The following is a 20,000-nucleotide window of genomic DNA, read 5'->3' on the forward strand; positions in this document are numbered from 1 at the left end:
AGAGAGAGAGAGGGTAGGCGAGGTGCCACAAGGCCAACTCAGGATTGGTACCGAGGCGCGCGTTGAAATCACCCCTCGCTCGTCTGACCACCTGCTGTCATACAAGGCCCTCTTATCTCTCTCTCTCTCTCTCTCTCTCTCTCTCTCTCTCTCTCTCTCTCTCTCTCTCTCTCTCTCTCTCTCTCTCTCTCTCTCTCTCTCTCTCTCTCTCTCCCTCCCCCCTCTCTCTCTCTCTCTCTCTCTCTCTCTCTCTCTCTCTCTCTCTCTCTCTCTCTCTCTCTCTCTCTCTCTCTCTCTCTCTCTCTCTCTCTCTCTCTCACTCTCTCTCTCTCTCTCATCTCTTTCAAGCTTCTCTCGTTCCGTTCTCTCGCGGTTCTACGAGAGGACACTGAGATTGTCATGCTCGTGGGTGTAAACAACTTGTATTCTTTAACCAGTGGCAGTAGAAGTGCAAAACTCATCTCCATTATGTACTGACCTGTGGCAGCCGTGAGGTGGTGTGCCAGCAACAAAGCACAGAGTGACACCAAAGTTCTTGGGCTCAAAGCCATATTTTTATATTTTTTTATTGACACCTGATCGTTTTATAAATATATATCTTTTCTATCGCACAGATATTCACTTATATATGTATATAAATATATTCAAGTATCCAGAAACGCTTCACTGTTTTGCAAAACTTTTCATGTAATTCCTCTTCGGATTTTTTTTTCTTTTATCCTTCAATGACACTATATCACCGCTTCCACCTCCATTTTGACAGCTGGCTGGTAGTTACGGACTCAATCTCTAGCGTGTGTGACAGCGGCACCCGACCTTACGCCGTCAGAGTTGGGACCTTTCTGAGGCACACCGCCGCGCGCGCCATGAAACTGGGTCTCCATGAGAGCGGCAATAGTCCGAGACACGCACCGTCTATAGCGCACCGGCGTCCAATCGAAAGACGATGTGCGGCCTCGCTGAGTCTCGGATGGTTGCGAAACGTCGGTGGGGGGAACACATGTACCCAGCACCTAGACTTACCGCTTCCAAAGTCTTCGAATTTTCTCCCTGTTTCAAAGCCAGAACTAACAGTTATTTATCTCTAATTCACGCTCGCTCTCTTGGTCATTCAATCCAGGAAGACAATGTATCGCGACGCATGGAAACTGGAGAGAATCTAAGTACCGGAATGGAAGCAAAGAGTTACTGGAGACACTAGTGGACACCACTTATTATTCGCATACCCTCATAGACCGTATCAGTGGTTATTCACCACAGGAAGAGCATCTACACAAGGAATGCAGGAAGGCCCACGTCCTGAAAAGCGTGCAGGGGCTGAAACAGAGCGGCGAGCGACTTCAGAAGGGCGGGAAAAGCAGGTAGCTGCGTATGGCAGGAAACGTGGGAAAGGCATTTACATGAGAAAGTTGTGGTCCTGGCCTCCACTACCCAGTACCAGCCGCTGAGGCCGGAAGCCCTCCCTTCTCACCTGCCTCCCTGATATATTAGTCTCCGGCGCGTCTTCCTTGCTTTACGGGCTCACCATAGCCCGTGCTACATGGACACTTCGTTCTGAGTAGCTAAATCTGGAACAACAACAACTTCCTTGCTTCGACGGTGACTTCATAATATAATAATTTTCTCTTGACACATTTATTTTTTAAATGGTCGTTTACACTAACAAAACTCCAATTGGCAAATTTGCAATATAGGAAGTGAACTTGCCTTACAATTGGGATTTTATTTAGTGATAAGTCTTGAAGTGAAACATTTTCACATCAGTTTAATTTGGAGATCATAAACGTGTCAGGCAGCGGCGGCTAAGATCACTACTAGTCAGTTCCCGGTTCATGTCTCTTAAGGCACGGTGATTGGTTGTTGTCAGTGTATAACATAAAACTTGTTACTCTACACAGGAGAGAGTTTAATATCTTGGGTATCAAATTGTATGTATTGATCTTGCCTGCAATATATCTGAAAGAGTCTGGCTTAGGCAAAGTGAGTTTGTTTACATTCCAGCAGACTCATAAACGTTTTCACACTCACACACACACACACACACACACACACACACACACACACACACACACACACACACACACACACACACACACACATCCACACACAAATACCCCTACCACCCCTATACACCCATACACGCATCTAATATTGACAGACAAAAACCATACATGCATAAACACAACTATACATTAGTTACGCCATAATGTAACTATACATTAGTTATAAATACAACTATACATTAGTTATAAATACAACTATACATTAGTTATAAATACAACTATACATTAGTTATAACACAACTATACACTAATTATAAACACAACTATACATTAATTAGAAACACAAATATACATGTGATAAAAACACATAAATATACATTAATTAGAAACACAAATATACATGTCATAAAAACACACAAATATACATTATATATAAACACAGCTATACATTTCTTAGAAGCAACACACACACACATGTATGCATCGATATATGCACACAAGTATACAACAGATATAAGCACACACACGTATACATTCATACATATATGAATACATGCATACATACATTCACACACATACAGTAACATGCTTACAAACCACAGAAACTGAGAGACAAGCGGACAGGTCCATTGCAAGACAGACAGACAATTACACAACTCCAGACAAGAAAGCGAGCATCACCGGCCATTTCTGAAATTGAGGAGCTGATTACCTTGCCCCAGAAGCCTGTTGAAGACGACTTGAAGATAACGTCCTTATGACTGGCTTTCTCGGGAGAACGCCTCATCTAATCCCCAGTAATCTGCGGAATCCGGGAATTACGGAAGTTGGAGGCGATTGGAGAGAGAAAGAAAGAAAGAAAGAGAGAGAGAGAGAGAGAGAGAGAGAGAGAGAGAGAGAGAGAGAGAGAGAGAGAGAGAGAGAGAGAGAGTTGTGTACAAAAAAGAGACCGGGAAATGAGTGGAGATGACAGGTTGGTTTAAAGACAGTCTTCGCTGGTAAAACAGGTTCCTTTGAAACTTGTGTAGTTGGCATAAGAGCAATCAACATCCGCTGAATGTAGTCTGTAATTGGTCTGTAGTTACTACCCTCTGATTGATTTGGTCTGTCTAAGGACAGTCACTGTCTCTTGAATGTCGTTAATTGTTCAACAATTAACCGGAGAGGGATCCAAGAGCAAGTCTCTCTGGATGTGTCTTGGTTCCCCCTTCCACTGCGATTCCTTCGTCGCTCTTCCTCCAGCCTCCTTTCCACCCCTTACTTTACCCCCCCCCCCTCCACCCCCTCCCACCCACCCACCTCCTTGTGTGCGTTTTCTTCCGGAAAAGAGGCTTGTCCACCGACACCTACCTCCATCCCTCCCCTCTTTATCCCCTACCTTGTTTTCTTCTCTATTCCCTCCCCCATGTATCGCCTCCCGTCTCCCCCTCCGGTATCTTCCCCTCTATTCTCCCCTGTCTTCCACTCCCCTCTATTATTTCACATGTTTCCATCCTTTTATCCCCTCTATTTGCTCCCCTTCCCATGTCCACTCAGCTCTATGTCTCCCCTCCCCTTTCCCGCCTCCTCTATCCCACTCCTTTGTTGTTTGTTGTTTTAGATTCAACTACTCAGAACAAAAGTTCTAAGTAGCACGGGCTATGGTGAGCCCGTAGTGGACTTACCTGGCAAAGGAACGGGGCTGTAACTCTGCCCCCCACTTCTTTATCTCCCCCCTCTTTTATTCCGCTCCTAATCACGGTCCACACCACCTCCACCCCACCTCACCCCCTCCCGTCTCTGCTTACCCCACAATGCCTATTAACCAACCAGCAATCATTTCCTCGCCTCGGGGCAAGAACGTGCTCTGCCACACCCCTCCCCCCACCCCTCCCCCATCCGCTGATTCTCAGCCCCATTAATTAGTGTTTGCTCGTTACTGACCTAAATACAGCCTAACACTCTATATTCCCTATGGTCCGCGCAAACTTTAATTGCTGGCTAAATGACCCTAGTTGCTTAATTACGACGGCTTGTGCTGAACCAGGTCAAAACGAAGGGACCATGCATGTATAACTCGCGGCCAGGCATGGGGCCAGGCATGTATAACACGCTGCCAGGCATGGGGCCAAGCATGGGGCCAGGCATGTATAACACGCGACCAGGCATGGGGCCAGGCATGTATAACACGCGACCAGGTATGGGGCCAGGCATGGGGCCAGGCATGGGGCCAGGCATGGGGCCAGGCATGTATAACACGCGACCAGGCATGGGGCCAGGCATGTATAACACGCGACCAGGTATGGGGCCAGGCATGTATAAGACGCGGCCCGCGCGCCGCCTGGCCAGGCATGGGGCCAGGCATGTATAACTCGCGGCCCGCGGGCCACAAGCGGACCGTTTCTGGATGCGGTCCGCGACGCACTTGCTGCTTCAACAGCAACTTGATCACCCAACTAGAACAGTTCAAGTCGCATGGACTGCATGTTTAATAGCAAATTACGGTGTTGTGTCCATTTAAAAAGAGGTGCTGGCAGGTCCCATTGTTCAGGTTGTTTGTGTATGTCAGTTCAGTTATTCATCGGTTATTTACGGCTCTTAGTAGATCACCGGACGAGTTTTATCATTCTCGACGAGAAAGTAATGACCTTTGCTCCATTTTCTCTTGCAATTGATGAAATAATGAATGTACACAATTTGCAACTTGTATACGTGGTGTTGATGTGTGCAGGAAACAGTAATCTGCGGATTTTACTTAAATAAAAAGAGAAAATATTCATCTATTCAGCAGATGGTGAATATTTGACGAGTTTGGTAGGAAAACTTGTCAAATTGGACGATTATTGGTCAAAAAGCTGCGAGGGGGAGTAATGGAGCAGGAAGCAACACCAAGGGGAAATAAAGGCGCCATAATGGGTGCTGAGCACGACGCCACACCAGGTGAATAAAGGAGCCATAATGGGTGTTTAACAGGACGCAACACCAGGGTAATTAAGGCGCCATTATGGGTGTTGAACAGGACGCAACACCAGGGTAATTAAGGCGCCATAATGGGTGTTGAACAGGACGCAACATAAGAATGAGGAAGCCATGACAGGTGTTGCGCGCGACGCACCGGACAGGGATCCATGAGCCAGCCAGCTAAGACCAACCAAACATCATTAACAATGACAAGGAAGTCCATGCTATGTGGACACGAGAGACTGTCCGTTATACAGTAAGTGTATTGCTCTCTCTCTCATTCTCAAGCTAAAGTCTCAGTCTCACTCTCTCTCTCTCTCTCTCTCTCCTCTCTCTCTCTCTCTCTCTCTCTCTCTCTCTCTCTCTCTCTCTCTCTCTCTCTCTCTCTCTCTCTCTCTCTCTCTCTCAAGAAAACTGATATTTATACTAAGATATATATTTTTCACTAGATAAAATTCTTCTTTAATATTAACTTACATTCGTATCAGGCACAAGGTGGAGCTGGAAGCAACTACACAGCCAAGTCTTCACATACTCAAATAATTCACTTGATTTCAAGAGTACTGACTTGTTGAGTGAACATGTTCTAAATTCGAGCTAGCCAAAGAGTGAATGACAACAGATGGTGATATATTTTTTTTAAGACAGGCACAGCCAGAGAAACGCTGTTAATTGCTGAGCGTCTTGTGTTATAGCTCCCGTCTTCTGGTTGCACACACATACGTCAGAAAGTCTTTGAAATTGTACGAGGGGTCAACCAGCAACAATTAAAACTCAAAAAGGGGTCAACAAGACGGTGGGATAACTTTTAAGGGTGTCCATATGCAGGCGATGAGTCACAATAACGTGGCTGAAGTATGTTGACCAGACCACACACTAGAAGTTGAAGGGACGACGACGTTTCGGTCCGTCCTGGACCATTCTCAAATCGATTGTGACTTGAGAATGGTCCAGGACGGACCGAAACGTCGTCGTCCCTTCAACTTCTAGTGTGTGGTCTGGTCAACTTTTACGGGTCAAAAATATCTATAGACAAGATCGTTTGCTCACTCTGGTAACTCCCCAACAGCTGCTGACCCCCAGAACGTCACCACCTTTCTTCAAGTCGAAGGGACACGTCTGAGACGCCCAGGAGGAGGTCAGGGTCACTATGTGTCGTGTCGCGGGTACTCGGTTTTGCGTGGTCAGTACATCTTCATCGTCAGGTGTTTAATATTGGGATATTTAACTTTTTCTTGTTAAGTGTTGTACGGGTGGTTTGGTGACAATGATTCAGTTATCATTACTTTTTCCCGCCCCTTTCCCCCACCCACCTAAATTCTCAATTATCCCCAATTTTGACCACTACCATCATCATCTACATCACCACCACTACGATCACCACCATCAGCACCACCACCACTACAGCCACCACTACCACCACTACAACCACCACTACCACCACTACAACCACCACTACCACCACTACAACCACCACTACCACCACTACAACCACCACTACCACCACCACCACCACCACCACCACCACCACCACCACTACAACCACCACTACCACCACCACCACCACCACCACCACTCCTACAACCACCACCACCACCACCACCACCACCACCACCATACTTTCATCACCATGCATCGCCAAACTACACAAGCGTCAACTCCTGCTTGCATAACAAGCTTGCATAACAAGACGTAATTCTCACGTAAATGATGCCCATTTAAGCATTTAACTTATGACGTAATTCCACTTATAATTTTGCAGAGATCCGTGCGGTAGTGGTAGTGGTAGTGGTAGTGGTAGTGGTAGTGGTAGTGGTAATAGTAATGGTGAGGCTGACTCCATACACAGCTTCCAGTGTAGATATGATAGAGCCCAGTAGGCTCAGGAACCTGTACATTACTTGAGTGACAGTTGAGAGGCGGGACCAAAGAGCCAGAGCTCAATCCCCGCAAGCACAACTAGGTAAGTACACACACAAGCTACACCTGAAGACGAAATTCAAACGAAACAGTAATTTAAAAAGGACAGGTGTACACCTTTCACGCAGACAGGTATACAGGTTCACAGCTTCAAAGACAGACTCGCCGACTTAAGCTTAAGTTGATGGGAGGCCCTTTGAGACGGGGGTCGTAAGTGCGGATGTTGTGGAGGTCGTAGGAAGCTTCCAAACTGAGTGGGATGTTATGGGGGCATCGTAGGGAGGGGGGGAGTGGGGGGATTTCTGAGGCTTGGTAGGGGGAAGGAGGGAGGGAGGGAGGCCGGGCGTGCGGGGCATCAAAAAGCCTGCACACACTTCCGGATTTACAACCCACATAGACCAGGTGTGGGTTGGGAGACACACACACTCTCTCTCTCTCTCTCTCTCTCTCTCTCTCTCTCTCTCTCTCTCTCTCTCTCTCTCTCTCTCTCTCTCTCTCTCTCTCTCTCTCTCTCTCTCTCTCTCTCTCTCTCTCTCTCTCTCTCTCTCTCTCTCTCTCTTCTCTCTCTCTCTCTCTCTCTCTCTCTCTTTTTTGTGGGTTAACCAGGTAGAGAGGAACTCGGTAGGTAGGTAGGTAGGTAGGTAGGTAGGTAGGTAGGTAGGTAGGCAGGTAGGTAGGTAGGTAGGTAAGCAGGTAGGTAGGTAGGGAGGTAGGTAGGTAGGTAGGTAGGTAGGTAGGTAGGTAGGCAGGTAGGTAGATAGGTAGGTAGTTAAGTATGTAGGTAGGTAGGAAGGTAGGTAGGTAGGTAGGTAGGTAGGTAGGTAGGTAGGTAGGTAGGTAGGTAGGAACTAGGTAGGTCACTGGGTTGGTTGGCATAGCGACTCCCTGTTAGAGAAAGTTGAGGCTGCCTCGTCCAATGCCCCGAATGCATCCCGCCTCCACAAAACTCTAGACATGGCACTCCCATTTCTCTCGTTCTGTCTCTTGTATTCCGTTCGTGTTGGGTGTACCACGGCCCTGTGTATTGTTTACCACTGGTCTGTCTCTTGTATTCCGTTCGTGTTGGGGTGTACCACGGCCCTGTGTATTGTTTACCACTGGTCTGTCTCTTGTATTCCGTTCGTGTTGGGTGTACCACGGCCCTGTGTATTGTTTACCACTGGTCTGTCTCTTGAATTCCGTTCGTGTTGGGGTGTACCACGGCCCTGTGTATTGTTTACCACTGGTCTGTCTCTTGTATTCCGTTCGTGTTGGGTGTACCACGGCCCTGTGTATTGTTTACCACTGGTCTGTCTCTTGTATTCCGTTCGTGTTGGGGTGTACCACGACCCTGTGTATTGTGTACCACTGGCCTGTCTCTTGTATTCCGTCCGTGTTGGGTGTACCACGTCCATGTCTTGTATTTTTCTCGTGCTGGCTGTAAACGACTTGTATTTCAGGATTGCAAGAGGAAGAGGATTGATGGTGAAATGTTCACTTTTCCATCTCAATAGTCGCTTCCTGTGTCTTGATGCTTGTATAGTTACCAAGAAGCCATATGCAGGCGATGAGTAACAATAACGTGGCTGAAGTATGTTGACCAGACCACACACTAAAAGTTGAAGGGACGACGACGTTTCGGTCCGTCCTGGACCATTCTCAAGTCGATTTTGACTTGAGGTTGGTCCAGAACGGACCGAAACGTCGTCGTCCCTTCAACTTCTAGTGTGTGGTCTGGTCAACAAGAAGCCATATTTTTGTTACATTCTTTGTGGCTTTCAGTCCGTAAGGCTATAGATCAAAGGCATGAGGTGTGTAATCTACTAACAGATAAATGTTGCTTTTATACTGAAAACATTTTAAGAAGGAAAACGAGAAAATTAAACGAAAAAAGCACCATAGTGGCAAGAGCGTCCCAGCTGACCTACAGACAAAATCAATGTTTAATCAGAATTTCTTGCCAAGTGTTGTCTTATCACCTGAAGTGTACAAGAAGGAGCAAAAGAAAACACACATTCAAACTCTCCCAATGTGCTATTTTTTCGTGTAAATAATGTTGTGACAGAAAGTCAAACCGCGAGGAAAAACGGCAGTGAGAAAACAGTAAAAACCAGAGATTGTAAGTTGGCAGCCATAGCAGGTGTGTTTGTCCTGGCAGATGTTTACACCTGGGGAGGCCAGTTGGAGGGTCAATCTTACCCCACGGAATCCACCTCCTCCCCCTACGGAATCCCCCCTACGGAATCCCCCCTACGGAATCCCCCCCACCGGAATCCACCCCACCCCTAAACTGCTTCCAGTAGACTTCTCAGAAAGTCCCCTCACCTTCTACTACTTACCATACATCTCATTCCCAAAGAACCCCTTCAGGATCTCATAGAACCACTCCAGCATCAATCCTGCCAATGCAGCATCCCTTGACTCCCTGCTATCCATCCCTTACGTCCCATTTTCCTTCTCGGAATCGAATACCTTATTTATAACGCGCTGCTTTATTCAGACTGCCCATGAACGCTTAAAAGTGAGTCGACTCCTCTGATTTAGAGTCTGTTCTGACCAGAATCCTATATGAGAAAATGTATGATCCATTCGTCCATAGCGACAATCTTCCGTTGGAACAGTCACCCGCTGCTTCATTCTTCCGTTGAAAAAGTCGTATGCTGGAACAACGGTCCGTAGAAGCAGTCATCTGCCGAACAGTTGCACGTTGAAACAATGGTCCGTAGCAGCAGTCATCTGCCGGAACAGGCGTCCATGGCAACATTTACCTATTGGAACAGTCGTCTGCAGCAAGTGGCAGAAGCAACAGCAATGTCTGCCTGCTGCGAGAATGACAATTGCTACCATGCTCGCTCTCCGGGGACCTGCTACCCATTCCAGGGGTTTTGAGGTCAATAATAATTTCACTCAATCCGCATTCGCGATGAGGTTTTTGTGTCACAAGCCGGATTTACGATAAAGAGGGTTGTACAAATATATATATATTTAAAAAAAAACGGGGTTTTGCTACCAAACCAATGATGCAATGTGTGATAGCCCTATTGATGTTCCATTTACAACGAAGGAAGCTATTACGACGTTCTTATTGCAAGACATACTCAAAATAAACAGACGCATTTTAGCAAAACATTGTCTACGAAATCATATTGATACTTTAACCAAAAAACCTTGCATTGAAGGACAACAATCGTACAATAGTACTTAATATGAATATAAATTCTGTCAAACCAATTTGTCTCCTGTCACGCTGAATGAAGCTATTCAAATTACCCAGGAATATGTGCACTAATTGGGGTGGAATTCAGAGACATCAGGGGAAGTAAGTCATTATCCAAAGAAGGCGCCAAGCAGGGAAGACTATGTAGCACAGAGCACCTCTGTGTGTATTTATGTTACACCAGGGGAAACTGAAATACACACACACACACACACACACACACACACACACACACATATATATATATATAGTGAAGGAGGAACAGGAGAGGAAGGGGTAGTGGTGATACTGAAGGTGGTAGTGGTATAGAGTGTAGCTGGTGATAGTGAATGTGGTGTCGGTTGTTAGAATAGTGGTGATGGTGGATAGGAATATGATGGTAGTGGTGTTGATAATGATGGATGAGTGGGGGATAGTGATGGTGGTGGTGTGTATCGTGCGTGCTGGTTGTGGTTTGTGTGTGTCCTAGGGGCCCGTGAAGGCGTGATTAGCCTGGGGGTCCATGCAAGTGTGACCCTTTGGGCCCATGTAGGTGTGGATACCTCGTCAGTTCTTCCACTCTCTCCGCAACTCTGGAATTCGAGAGAGAGAGAGAGAGAGAGAGAGAGAGAGAGAGAGAGAGAGAGAGAGAGAGAGAGAGAGAACCCACAGGGTGTGGCGGGTGCTAGAAACAGGTTTCCTAATGCTAGGAACTGGGATTACGGTGCTAGAAAAGAACTATAGTTGCTGCTAGGACGGGTTTCTAATCGTACTAGAAAAGGGATCTTTTGTGCTATGAGTAAAGGTATCAGATACTAGGAGGTGATTTATTAGTTGACTTGATGCTAAGAGGCGTCTCCGGAATTAGGGTCAGTTGTGTAGATGGTGCTAAGATTAGTCGTCTAGATGCCACGAAATGTCTCCGGTTCTAGGAGCTGGTGGCTCTCCCTCCTGGGCCACTTTTATCCATATCCACTTTTTCTGGCTGTCTGACCTCTCCACCTGCCCTCTTCTGTTTTCTCCCCTCTGTCCCATTCTCTCTTCCCTTTATCCTTCCCTACAGAAGGCTAGGCAGGAAATTCTCTCCCACTCCCCCACTGAGGTCTGGCAAGGCCGCTGTTCCCCAAGAGAAAGTCAACAGGTCTAAGCAGCAAGCAATCTAAACCATTGTCACGATTCGTCGAGAATATAATATATACATATCCTGTTGAGAGTAACGTGTGTGTATGTATGGCTGAGGTTAGACCGTGGCAGCTCTGGTTAATGGTAGACTTAGCTCATCTTGGTCGGCGTTGATATACGAGTCGTGGTTAATTCAGTCTTGTTCTCTCTTTGGAGAGACGCTTGTTACCAATGGGATATGTCGACGCACGCTTTTTACCCCAATGGGGGAGGTCGACGCACGCATTTTACCTCAATGGGGCAGGTCGACGCACGCATTTTACCCCAATGGGACCGGTCGACGCACGCTTTTTACCCCAATGGGGGAGGTCGACGCACACTTTTTACCCCAATGGGGGAGGTCGACGCACGCATTTTACCCCAATGGGACCGGTCGACGCACACTTTTTACCCCAATGGGGGAGGTCGACGCACACTTTTTACCCCTATGGGGGAGGTCGACGCACGCATTTTACCTCAATGGGGCTGGCCGGACCAAGCCGTTGTAGCCATTATCATGTAAAACGAGTCGGGTGGGGAGGGGGTTAGGACTTATTAGATCATATTGTTTATAGCAAAATATAAACAATTTAAACAAACTGTTGAGTACAACGATAACTTTTGTATTTTCTTTGCTGCAGGAACAATTTTCTCTGTGGTTTTCTCGCCCTCCAAGCGTTGTGTTATGAAGTGCAGAGGCGATCGATCGTTCTTTGTTGACGGTGTTTGCTGACAGTGTTTACTGACGGCGGCGTTCGCTGACAGTGTTTACTGACGGCGGTGTTCGCTGACGGCGGTGTTTACTGACGGCGGTGTTGTTAATATCAGCGAATTACTGGTCGAAGATGAATGTTCGTTTCAGTGGCTCTTATCGGTGACTTCGTTGTTGTGGACTTTCTCGTATACATACTTACGCTCGAACGCAAGTCATCATCGCGGTACCGTAGGATTCCCGCGAAGGCGCCCACTTTATGAGGGCTGAAGGCGCCCACAACACCACGCTTGGGCCTCAATTCTAAGTTGGGCCTCAACTTAGAGTCTGTTTGATCAAGCTGTGACAGACACTAGTGATGTATTCGTCAATTTCAACGTACTGTGTAATCATAAACGTTATATTCTCAAATATAAATTAATATTTGTATATTAGTGCATAGCTAGGCCTAGGTTTGGTTATGTGTTTTGGCTGTGTTGGCATTATTTGTGTTTACAATATGTGAGAGTGAAGCCTTTACAGAGCTGGAATTCGAGTATATGACAAAAGCGAATCACAATTTGAGAAAATTTCGAACGGAATCAGTTGTGAATTACGTGAAAAGATTTTGTTAATTTATAAATGTGCAGCTGGGTCACTGAACATTTTGGGCAATGTTTATGATCACGATCTGGACTAAAAATATAAGGTTTGTTCAAGTTCCAGCTTTGGACCATGTGAGTAACACAAGGCCCGCACCTCAGGTCCCACTCCACTCGAGTAGTAACTCGAGGGTGTTGACAACTTCTGACAACGACAACTTGTCTTCAGGAGGTCCAGCCTCATTAACAAAGGGCAAATACTCGTTAATCCAACCGCCAAATACCCCCTCTCCTCCCTTGTTTATGAATGAACAACTGCTCACACACGACTCACAACTGATAACGTTCGATAACTGATAAAGGGTTGCTCCTCAGCCGTTAAGGAATGGAAGCGTGTGGCTTGAGAACGGAATGAAGCGGTTGGAGGCACACAGCCCAGTTAGAACAACATCGAGAAACCTGTTTAAGTACAGGCTGCAGGATGGGATAGCAGCCAGGGGCCAGGATTAAGTCTCCGCTTACGAAACCTGTACATCTTACTTCAATCTTGGCGGCTTAGGTTACAGTTATTAAACAATTTATTATCTCCAAAGTGCTACGGAGTTGTCTGTAAAAATAAAAAACCTCGGGTGGCGAAGTTTCGACACTTAAATTGTTTAATATAAACAGACTAAGCCGCCACGATGGAGAAAAGACGTACAGGTTTCGAAAGTGAGCACATAAATGATTGATGAATGCTGGCCCCAGGTCTCACCTGCAATCTAAATCGGAAAATTGAGCCCCCCATTTCAATAATCAGAGATCGACAGAAGCCCTGACCACTTGAGTCCCACCAGCTCTCTCTAGTTGAGATGACGCAGGCCGCGCTCTCCACACACACACACACACACACACACACACACACACACACACACACACACACACACACACACACATCTGTACATCAGTTGATTGACGGTTGAGAGGTGGGACCAAAGAGCCAGAGCTCAACCCCCGCAAACACAACTACGTGAGTACAACTAGGTGAGTACACAACACACACACACACACACACACACACACACACACACACACACACAAACACATCATTTTCCCCCAGTCCAATTGTCAGACTAAAAAGAGAATGAGATGAAAATCACCGAAAATTACAGTTTCAGTAAGTGAACGGCCGAAGAACCAGAAAATGTTCATTCCACTCTGAATGAGCGTCGCCTGTGAGAACGACAACAGCAGAGCATATTTGTCAACAAATGGTAATCGATTTGTGTTAATTGGTTGCATAATGAGGTCTTCATGTAGCCATATATCCTTCTCTGATCAGGTAATTGTTCATAGTCTTTGTGTTCTAGATGTGTTCTCTATGATATCATTGTCAGCGACTGTGATGCGATAGATTTACTAAATAGATAGATTCACTATATCGGGTTACTTTCCGGGTCTGTACTTCTCAAAGTGCAATTTGTATCAAAAATTTAATTTAATACAATTTAAAATTACATTAATACAACTGAATTTGTTCTATACAATGGGAAGGTAATATTCAGGTCCTGATTTCTCTAGATGCACTCTCTAGTTCAGGTCACTTTCTCTGCCCATAAATCTTAATGACACTTTAGATAATAGCCAGAATCATCAGACGATTTCACTGTCAACAACGAAGAAGAGATTACTCCGTCCCGTGACGGGCTTGGACTTCGGTCTCTTCTGAAGAGTCCTCATTTTGGAACGGAATCATCCTTTTTGCATGAACAGCTGGAACACACACAGCAACACACACACTCTCTCTCTCTCTCTCTCTCTCTCTCTCTCTCTCTCTCTCTCTCTCTCTCTCTCTCTCTCTCTCTCTCTCTCTCTCTCTCTCTCTCTCTCTCTCCCACACACACACACTCACACACAAAGCCCTTTAAATCAAAACATTGAAGACAAAGAGCATTAAATCGATAAAGAGCATAGAACAAAAGAGAAATCACAGCAAATGAAAGAGAGAAAAACAAATACTCACGAATTCAGAGGACAAATGAGAACCAATATGAGAATGACATAGCATCCAAGACCAAGAATCAGCCAAAAATCTTATACATCCTCATTAGGATAAAAGATCAGATGAAGTACCAGTGATCAGGCTACACAGAAGGGGGACAAGGACATACAGACAAGGATATCTACACAAAGTCCTTAAATTAAAGTTCCTAGAACTTTTTTTTATCTGGTCACAAATCTCTCTAGATCTAAGAATTCTTAAAGAATAGACACTACCAGAAGAAGTAAAGAGTTGGATGCGATATGAGCTATCATCATAGTTGCTAAATGATAGTTAGCATCTATGCTCTTCCACCATCTTCCAATGGTTTGGAAAACAGCTAATACGGTGTCAATAAATAAAAATAAGTAGAGAGAGAGAGAGAGAGAGAGAGAGAGAGAGAGAGAGAGAGAGAGAGAGAGAGAGAGAGAGAGAGAGAGAGAGAGAGAGATAAGTCATTGAACTACATACCTGTATCCCTAAAAGGCACTTATTGAAAGGTGCTCGAGATAATGATTATCATTCTTGATAATGAGATGAGAGATCATTCTTGCCCGAAGGCTTTAGGCATAGTATGTACTTGCTCTATTTAGAAATTCAACATTCTGTTTATAACTCATTTTGAATGTATGTACTTTTACCTGAATCAACGTTTATTTATTTATTTATTATTTATGATTAGAAAAAGGGTTATACCTTGAGGTTACCTTGAGGTGCTTCCGGGGCTTAGCGTCCCCGCGGCCCGGTCGTCGACCAGGCCTCCTGGTTGCCGGACTGATCAACCAGGCTGTTGGACGCGGCTGCTATAGACCTTCTTTCTAATCAGTCTTATTGACTTCAATCATTAGCATCTATGCAAATGTTTGAAGTCAAAATTCTAACAGTTGAATTTCTATACAAGCTGCAGATATAAGCTGCCAGATTAAATATCTTTAATATTTAGTTAATGGTTGTTAATTCAACCATTAACATGGATTCACTAATGGGAAATCCTGCTCGGTCAATTTATTACAACTCTACGACAAAATTGTAACAATCAATCAGGAGAGAGAAAGGGTTGAACATAGCTTCCTTAATAGTTAGAAAGCTTTCAACACTCCGTCACAAGACACTCCTTTACACTCTAAAGAAGAAGTACAATGAAATCCCAAGAGCGTGATATATATATAAGAAAATATTGAAGCCATGCGATGGGATCGAACTCCCGAATTCGATCCTATTGTACGGCCTCAATGTTTTTTTCCTAGGGAAGAAGACTGATGAACCGGGAGGCATATATTAAGTTGGATGAGGTAGCACCACTCAGGAAGGAATCGATGGGAAAGGGATGGTAAAGATAGGAGAGTGGACTGCTACAAGGATTGTTACTATAGTCTATCCTGTTCCTTGCATACGTAAGAGACCTAACAAAAGTCAAGAGCAAATCCATAAGACGGGATCATCCCAGATCCCGTCTGGGATGATCTCGGACGTAGGTTCGAATCCTCGTCACGGCCCTTGTGGATTTGTTCATTTGATGCATCACGCTATTGTGATTTCTGTGTGTAAAGAAGTCATGAGTTTTACTCATAACAATATTTGCTGATGATACAAAACTAATGAGACGAATTTGACCACAGCATTGGTGTGATTCATTAGAAAATGACCTAGAAAGCCTCTTAGAGATGTTAGGAAATATGTCTGTTAGACGAATATAACCTGTAATGATAGGGGTATATTTTTGTACCTAAAATTCACTACAGAATAGATAGGAAGGCAGCTTATCACATAGAAAATGAGAAAGACATAGGATATATATAACACCAACTAAAAAAAACATACGCACACATCAGCATAAAAACGTCGGCAGGATGTCTGTATACCCACGTGTGTATATTTAGTATATACGTAAGTGGTTACTTGTACATGAATATACACACACAGACACACACCTTCCTGTGAAATACCACAGCCTTCGCCGGAGCCTCTCGTGCCCGCCACCTTAACGGTACTCCTGTTGGCATTGATGACGTGGACACCCGTTGCTACCACTGTTCAACACTGTTGCTACCACTGTTCAACACTGTTGCTACCACTGTTCAACACTGTTGCTACCACTGTTCAACACTGTTGCTACCACTATTCACCACTGTTGCTGATTGTTCTCCAGCAGACAGCCTTGCTATGAACCCAAATTGGGTTCACTCCTGTTACATGTTTCTTCCCTGAACTCTTTTTATGCACTATCACCACTATCATTACCACCACCACTACCACCACCACCACTGACATCACCACCACTACCACCATCACTTCCAGGGGTCTGAAATAGAGCCCCTCGTTGACACCACTTTGCTGAGCCGTCAACACGACACTATATTCACCACGGCACTATTCATCACTATAACAATATTCATCACCAAACCATTGTTACTCATCATGACACTTGATCACACAGGGTGTTATTATCATAGGCACTATCTTCTCTCTCTCTCTCTCTCTCTCTCTCTCTCTCTCTCTCTCTCTCTCTCTCTCTCTCTCTCTCTCTCTCTCTCTCTCTCTCTCTCTCTCTCTCTCTCTCTCACACTCACTCTCACTCTCTATAATGCCTCCAATTATCCTCATTAGAGAGATAATTGTCGTAGAAACTTGAGCAATTGTCCGGCCTGTGGTCATTCTTGAGGACGAAGCAGAACCACATCTGAGAACCAAGATGATAACCTTTCCTTTGTTTAGTCTTCACTTGTGTTGTGTACTCTGGGGACCTCCTGTCTCTGTTTCTCTGTCCACTCTTCTGTCTATGAGACGGCAGCCCCAAACGTGAGCTGAAACAGAAGAAATTATATACATTTTTTAAAGTGAAAGCTCAAAACAAGTTCCAAAAAACTAACTTCAGGGCAGTAACGTCTATTGCCAAAACTAACGAGCCACAAATTACATTAGTGGTCATCGTATGCACCAGAACACGCCCACATGTTGTGTATTCCCCCACATATTATTCACATATCTTGTTAGGTGTTTATAGTGCTATATAGTCTTACTGACTTACCGCTTTCTCCTCATAATTACCTTCACCTCGTATATTGACCGCACCCTCATGTTGGCACCGCTCACATGTTGATGAAGATCACATATTGACCACATCCCTCATGTTGGCACCGCTCACATGTTGACCACACCCTCATGTTGGCACCGTGTACATATTGATGAAGATCACATATTGTATACGTCAATCTATGATTATTCCCACATATTGACCAGCCATAATCTGACAACCATATTGACCACAAACATATATACTGGCAGCTCCTTCAGATAGATGGCACCCACACATGCCAACCACACACACGAACACATATATTGGTCACGTCCTTATATTGACCTCGTTCACATCTTGATGACGTTCTTATATTGACCACGCCCACACCTGACCTGGTGACCACGCCCACACCTGACCTGGTGACCACGCCCACACCTGACCTGGTGACCACGCCCACACCTGACCTGGTGACCACGCCCACACCTATCCTGAAGACCACGCCCACACATCTCTACCCCCCCCCCCCATGCCTAGAAGATCCTATCGCGCTCTGTGTCACTCCTCTTCTAGACTCCAAGCTGATTCTGTTCCATATTCTAAGCTGATTTGGTTCCATATTCTAAGCTGATTCGGTTCCATATTCTAAGCTGATTCTGTTCCATATTCTAAGCTGATTCGGTTCCATATTCTAAGCTGATTCTGTTCCATATTCTATGCTGATTCGGTTCCATATTCTAAGCTGATTCTGGTCCATATTCTAAGCTGATTCGGTTCCATATTCTTTAGCTGTTTCTCTTACATCTAAGCTGACTAGGTTCCATATCCAAAGCTGATTCTGTTTCAAATTGTAAGCTAATCCTCTTCCATATACTTTAGCTGGCCCTCTTGCTCAGCCTAATGAGTCTCCTGTCCTCCATTCAAAGCTTTGCCTGTGTCGTATTTCCTGGAGTTCCTGCTTGGTATTCCAGGCAGGAACCTGAGAGTTTCTCCACGGAGGACACTGCGCGGGCTCATAAGGAGCGTTGACTTCGCTTAAGTTTCTCTGCCACATTACTAGCCGGTTAATATCGCTGAGGTTAGGCTCTCTACTAGACGCTACTAAGTGCTACATGCTCCGTATTATTCGTGTCACTTAATACTGCTTCATATTACTTCTAGGCATTTGATGACCAGACCACACACTAGAAGGTAAAGGGACGACGACGTTTCGGTCCGTCCTGGACCATTCTCAAGTCGATCACAATCGACTTGAGAATGGTCCTGGACGGACCGAAACGTCGTCGTCCCCTCACCTTCTAGTGTGTGGTCTGGTCAACTTACTTTAGCCACGTTATTGTGACTCATCGCCTTGCTTAAAGCTTCGTATTTATGCTTAATGATATTTGATGCTACTTAGACTACTAGGTGTTGTTAGGCTCTAAAGGTGGGGGGGGGGGGGGGGTTGCTGTAGAAAGAAGGTGGTTGGAAAGAGAGGAGATAGTCTAACGAAAATGATGCTCGATAAATAGATTGATTCGGATGATTGGGTTGATATTAATTCCCTTCACATTAGAATGAAAAGTCAGTCTCGGTTGAGATGGTTTAGGTTGGACTAGGTTGAGTTGGGTTAGATTGGATAGACATTATTATGATAGTAAGTACAGGCAATTATCCAAATCATCTCTTGAGTAAAATCAGTATGAAAGTTGCGAGGGAGGTACAAGAAATATATATAGTGTAAATATCAACATTTACACTAATGATCCCTCAGGGAGTTGAACCTCCGCCGCCAGGGTGTCAACCCCTTGCAGAGATGGTACCATACCCACTCTGTAAACGAGAGAATGTTCATCCTATCGTTGGCAGGTCTACCCTATCAGAACATCCTGCTCTCTGCAAGGGTAGGATGTTCGAAGACCTGCTGCATCCTACACCCCGCTTCACTTCTGGTTCATGGCACAGATCAATTGCCTGGAGATGAAAAGAAATATTTTGGATGAATCTTAACTCAATAATATATATCTGAGTCAGTATTTTGTGCTTTAATCATGATGTGGAGAAATAATAAGCCTCTGATGGTTTTATCTATAAAACTAAATCTGTATAATAGTAGTAGTAGGCATCCTTCAGTCTCAGGAGACTATGGTGTTGTGTTCTGGTTGTCGGTCTGGAGTGGTCTCTCCAGGGCGCAAAGCCATGGTAGGTTGATACGGAGAAGTTGTTACTCAGGCAGCAGGTCCACCCCCTCTCCACGGCGCCGAAAGTCTCCAATGGAAAAGCAAACCATACCGACACTGATATATATGAATATATATCCAGTATATATCGAATATATATCCTAATGTACCATCAACATATCAAAGCATAGACGGGCATAGCGCATCATACGCTAAAATACCATCTGTATATATGACGGCGTCGACAGGTCAGTCGACTGCTCGCTACGTCCGTGTTACATTCCAGCGGAGAAACCGAAACTTGCGTTTAATG

At 45.1% G+C, this 20,000-nt stretch overlaps 1 protein-coding gene across 1 annotated transcript in view; it reads right to left on the reverse strand.

The window, feature by feature from the left end:
* LOC123766198 (mucin-17) overlaps positions 1-836 on the reverse strand; it is a 127,422-nt gene extending 126,586 nt beyond the window's left edge. Inside the window, 1 exon segment of the mRNA XM_069321188.1 lies at positions 479-836. Coding sequence (XP_069177289.1) covers positions 479-551 — 73 coding nt within the window. The 5' untranslated portion in view covers positions 552-836.
* Between the last annotated feature and the right edge of the window lie 19,164 nt (positions 837-20,000).

This window comes from Procambarus clarkii, chromosome 9, assembly GCF_040958095.1.
Source record: "Procambarus clarkii isolate CNS0578487 chromosome 9, FALCON_Pclarkii_2.0, whole genome shotgun sequence".
NCBI lineage: Eukaryota > Metazoa > Arthropoda > Malacostraca > Decapoda > Cambaridae > Procambarus > Procambarus clarkii.